Source organism: Mandrillus leucophaeus, unplaced genomic scaffold (genome assembly GCF_000951045.1).
Source record: "Mandrillus leucophaeus isolate KB7577 unplaced genomic scaffold, Mleu.le_1.0 Scaffold1, whole genome shotgun sequence".
Lineage (NCBI taxonomy): Eukaryota > Metazoa > Chordata > Mammalia > Primates > Cercopithecidae > Mandrillus > Mandrillus leucophaeus.
This window is the reverse complement of record NW_012098097.1, coordinates 8,107,120-8,112,518: the sequence shown is the minus strand read 5'-3', so window position 1 is coordinate 8,112,518 and position 5,399 is coordinate 8,107,120. Positions and strand designations below refer to the sequence as shown.

The 5,399-nt window shown below is 52.3% G+C and overlaps 1 protein-coding gene across 1 annotated transcript in view; it reads right to left on the bottom strand.

Annotated features, from left to right (window-relative positions):
• Nucleotides 1-5,399, bottom strand: part of ARMC7 (armadillo repeat containing 7) — a 30,531-nt gene that overhangs the window by 5,440 nt on the left and 19,692 nt on the right. Inside the window, exons 2-3 of the mRNA XM_011964745.1 lie at nt 1,562-1,630; nt 415-636 (exon numbers count right to left, since the gene is read on the bottom strand). Of these exons, the coding sequence (XP_011820135.1) occupies nt 415-636; nt 1,562-1,630 (291 nt within the window). The remainder of the gene's footprint in view (nt 1-414; nt 637-1,561; nt 1,631-5,399) is intronic.

The window sequence follows — 5,399 nt, the reverse complement described above, 5'->3', positions numbered from 1 at the left end:
TGCCTGCTCCCGAGCAGCACCTGGGTCAGACTGGTCCTGCTTTGGGGAAACTTTTTTTTCTTTTTGAGACGGAGTCTCGCTCAGTTGCCCAGGCTGGAGTGCAGTGGCGCGATCTTGGCTCACTGCAACCTCCACCTCACAGGTTCAAGTGATTCTCCTGCCTCAGCCTCCCAAGTAGCTGGGATTACAGGCACATGCCACCACGCCCGACTCTTTTTTTTGTATTTTTAGTAGAGACGGGGTTTCACCATGTTAGCCAGCTGATCTTAAACTCTTGACCTCAGGTGATCCACCCATCTTGGCCTCCCAAAGTGCTGGGATTACAGGCGTGAGTCACCACGCCCAGCTGGAGGAACATTATTACAGGATCCCACTGCATGTAAAGTAAATTCCAGACCCCCGTGTGCTCCTTACCCCTGAGCTGTCCTGTCTGTTCTTCCCTCTCCCTGGCACTCACTGCAGTCGCCAACCTCAGTCCATCCCTGAGACCCTTCAGCCCCCAGCTGTCACACGCTGACACCCTCTTGCTGCTAACAAGCCCTCCACGGCTCTCCTTGTGAGTTGCGTCTTCCTGGGATACCAGACTAGGCGCTCTGCCATGTCGGGGTGGCCCTTCGTCACCCAGTTCTTTAAGCACTGACACGGGGGGGAAAGGGTTGAAAGAACCATGGATGGTCAGGGGGCTGGACAGGATGGCTCCCTGACATCCCGCCCACCCTGGACTTCTGTAGTTCTTAGATCTGGGCTGCAGCTCATAGGCAGGACATGTCTGAGAGACCGAGGGGGCTCTTTGGCCTCTCTGGAGTCCTGAGAAAGAGGAGCAGCGGCAGAGGACAACTAGGCACTGACCGAGAGCCTCTCCCCATGGGGCCCTTGGAGCCTCCCTTGCCAGTCCCACCTCAGCACTTCCTAAAGCACAGGGTGGCCCCTAGCATGGCTGCCTTCTGTCCTTCCGCCAGGAGCTGTAAGGCAGGGCTCAAGCTCCTGGAACCGTGGACACTTCACTGAGCACGCACTGGACACATGACTGAACCCTAGAAACAAGTGCTATCATCACCCCCATTTCCATGGGAGAAGTCAAGGCTATGAGAGGCTGAGTGAGCTGCCCACAACACTAAAGAGGGGGAGCCTTCTGCCCCTCCCAAGGGAAATGGCGGCCCTCTGGAAGCAGTAAGGACAGCTCATCCAGCCTTGGGCAGATGCCAGGTTCAGTCTGGAGCAGGGGCAGTGGAAGTGCTATGGTTGGACTCAGCTGCTCAGACACACCCACGGCATGTCTCCCGAGCTGACAGGGGAGCAGCCTCCTGTGCACACTGGACTGCGGGTGGGGTGATGGGATTTCTCTCTGTGTAAAGTGTGATAAGATGAAGCCCAAGTCACGGCCTGCCAGCTGAGTCATCACCACACCCAGGTGCACCTGGGCAGGACACGGCCACCCAGACTGCAGAAAACCAGAGGGTGGGGGCAGGAGGCGGCCTCAGGAAAGCCACTCTCTCCCCTCCCTCCCCACGCAGAGGCCCGGGAGTCTCCAAGGATGGGCCGGGGGCCTGCCGGAGCTCACCAGCTGCTTGGGCACCCTCCGCAGTAGCAGGGACCTTCCTGAAGTCCCTCTGCCTGATGGGCAGTGTCCCTTAGAGATGAAGAAGGGGGTGAAGGCCAGAAAAGAAAAGGGCAGAGAGCTTCAGGGCAGGAAGGCTAACCTGGAGCAGAAAGATGAGCCGAGATGGCGCCAGAGGACCCACAAGAGGCCACAGCCACAGCTGCTTTGAGCTTCTCCCTGGGTCTCCCTGTGTGAACCTGCCCTGAAGAACTGAGGAAGGCCATGGAAAAAGAGCAACGTGGAAACTGGGAGCTTCTTAGAATGCTCGGTAATAGTCAGATGGCTAAATTATGGAACATGTATATGATGAAGCAGTATAGAGTACTTTTTTTTTTTTGAGTATGAGCCTCGCTCTTGTCGCCCATGCTGGTGTGCAGTGACACGATCTCGGCTCACTGAAACCTCCACCTCCTGGGTTCAAGTGATTCTCCTGCCTCAGCCTCCTAAGTAGCTGGGATTACAGGCATGCACCACCATGCCCAGTTAATTTTGTATTTTTAGTAGAGACGGGGGTTTCACCATGTTGGCCAGGCTAATCTCGAACTCCTGACCTCATGCCTTGGCCTCCCAAAGTGCTGGGATGACAGGCGTGAGCTGCTGTGTTTGGCAATATTTACAGTTCTTAAAAATAATGTCTTCAGGTTGGGCGTGGTGGCTCACCTTTAATCCCAGCATTCTGGGAGCTGAGGCGGGTGGATCACGAGGTCAGGAGATTGAGACCACCCTGGCTAAAACGGTGAAACCCCGTCTCTATTAAAAATACAAAAAATTAGCCAGGCGCGGTGGCGGGCGCCTGTAGTTCCAGCTACTCGGGAGGCTGAGGCAGGAGAATGGCCTGAACCCGGGAGGCGGAGCCTGCAGTGAGCAGAGATCACGCCACTGTACTCCAGCCTGGGCAACAGAGCGAAACTCTGTCTCAAAAAAAAAAAAAAAAAAAGTCTTCAAAGGCCAGGTGTGGTGGCTTATGCCTGTCATCCCAGTACTTTGGGAGGCTGAGGTGGGTGGATCACAAGGTCAAGACCAATATAGCCAATATAGTGATACCCCGTCTCTACTAAGAAAAAAAAAAAATACCTGGGCCTGGTGGTGTATCCCTGTAGTCCCAGCTACTCAGGAGGCCGAGGCAAGAGAATTGCTTGAACTCAGGAGGTGGAGGTTGCAGTGAGCCGAGATTGCGCCATTGCACTCCAGCTCGGGTGACAGAGTGAGACTTCACCTCAAAAATTAAAAAAAAAAAAAAAAGGCTCCAAAGAATAATTCATGTTAGAAAATGCCTGTAATTTAAGATGAAGGAGGGAAGAAGGACACCAGATTGTACATACAATAAGATAGGCCCGCTAAGATGCCACCTCCTCTGAGAGCTTTCTGTGACCACCTAACCTGCCCCCAACTATGTCCCCCGCACCAGGCTTTGCTTCTTTCCCTCACACTTACTGACATTACAGTAGTTATCTGTCAAAATGTTTATTGGCTGTTGCTCCACTAAACTATAAACTCCGTGAGAATGGGGACTCTGCCTTGTCTCACTCTCTATCGGCAGCCTCGCATGTGGCAGGTGTTCAATAAATAGGAAACTGTTATCCCTACAGATATTCTTTTAAAAATTAAAAAAGCCGGGGACAGGCATGGCGGCTCACTCCTGTAATCCCAGCACTTTGGGAGGCCGAGGGGGGTGGATCACTCGAGGTCAGGAGTTCCAGACCAGCCTGGCCAACATGGCAAAAACCTCTCTACTAAAAATACAAAAATTAGCCAGGCATGGTGGCACACACATGCAACCTCAGCTACTCGGGAGGCTAAGGTGGGAGAATTGCTTGAACCCAGGAGGCGGAGGTTGCAGCCAGCTGCGATCGCGCCAACTGTGCTCCAGCGTAGATGACGGAGAGACTCTATCTCAGAAACAAAAGAAATGGCCAATACTAAGTGTTGGCAAGGAAGTGGAGCATATAGCATAACCTGGTGTAACTATGTGGAAAGTGATTTGGCAGCTTCTCATGACGTTAAACGCACATCTACCCTAGGACTGAGCAACTCCACTCCTAGGTGAGAAATGAGTACATATTTGTATGAACATGATCCTAACAGCTTCATTCATAAAGCTTCCAAACTAGGAACAACTCAAATCTCCCTCTACAGGTAGATGGATAAACATCCAAAGGAATGGACGATGATACTGCAACCATTTAGATGAATCTGAAAAACGTCATGTTGAGTGAAAGAAACGAGATACGAGAGTAGATCCTGCATGATTCTGTTTGTATGAAGTTCAAGAACAGGCAAAACAAATCCAGGGGATAGAGGTTAGAATAGTGGTTGCCTTGGAGTGGGAGATACTGACCAAGCGTGGGTGTGAAGGGAATTTCTATGTCTTGGTTTAGAAGCTGCTTACATGGATGTACACATAGCTCAGTGAATTTCAACATTCACCAAACTGGCACTTAAGATATGTGCATTTTATTCTGTTGATCATACTGCAATCTTTTTTTTTTTTTTTTTTTTTTGAGACCAAGTCTCGCTCTGTCGCCCAGGCTAGAGTGCAGTGGTACCATCTTGGTTCACTGCAAGCTCCGCCTCCCAGGTTCACACCATTCTCCTGCCTCAACCTCTCAAGTAGCTGGGACTACAGGCATGCACCACCATGCCCAGTTAATTTTGTATTTTTTTAGTAGAGACGGGGTTTCACCATGTTGGCCAGGCTGGTCTTGACCTCCTGACCCCTCGTGATCCACCCACCTCAGCCTCCCAAAGAACTGGGATTACAGGCATGAGCCACCGGGCCCCGCCGCCATACTGCAATCTGAAAAACGATTATAAAACAGAAAACAGAACAAGTTCTGACTGCCTAATGAACATGCTCTGGACAAGACAGAGAAAACAAGCAGCAAGGGCTGGGCCTTCGAGACTTCAGGAAACACAGCAACTCTATACGAGAACCCTGAGGGAGGCAAAAGAGGAAACCCCACATGAAAGCAAGATGAGAAAGCTAGAGATTCGGGGAGGTCAGGTGGGTGACCTCAGCTCACACGCCATGTCGGGCACTGGTGCAGGCAGCGACAACCCGGACCATGAGGGGAAGGTCAAAGGATGGTCCCAGGGATTAAATGAGGTGATGGTGGTCGAGCACGGTGGCTCACACCTGTAATCCCAGCACTTTGGGAGGCCGAGGGTGAATCACCTGAGGTCAGGAGTTCAAGACCACCCTGGCCAACATGGCGAAACTGCATCTCTACTAAAAATACAAAAATTAGCTGGGCATGGTGGCATTCGCCTGTAGTCCCAGCTACTTGGGAGGCTGAGGCAGGAGAATGGCTTGAACTCGGGAGGCGGAGGTTGCAGTAAGCCCAGATCGTGCCACTGCACTCCAGCCTGGGCAACAGGGTGAGACTCCATCTCAAAAACAAAACAAAACAACAAAACAAGGTGATGCTTCTGACAAGCGCTTAGCTGGCACCTGGCACCTGGTGGCTGGGCAGGCCCTCGGTGAGGGCAGCTCAAGATACAGCTACATCTGGGGACTCGCCCATGCTGAGATGAATCAACCCAGGGTCAAAGTCTTCACAGGGGGCCGGGCGTGGTGGCTCACGCCTGTAATCCAGCATATTGGGAGGCCGAGGCCAGTGGATCACCTGAGGTCAGGAGCTCTAGACCAGCCTTGCCAAGATGGTGAAACTCCGTCTCTACTAAAAATACAAAAAATTAGCCAGGCATGGTGGCAGGGGCCTGTAATCCCAACTACACGGGGGTGCTGAGGCAGGGAATCGCTTGAACCCGGGAGGCGGAGGTTGCAGCGAGCCAAGCT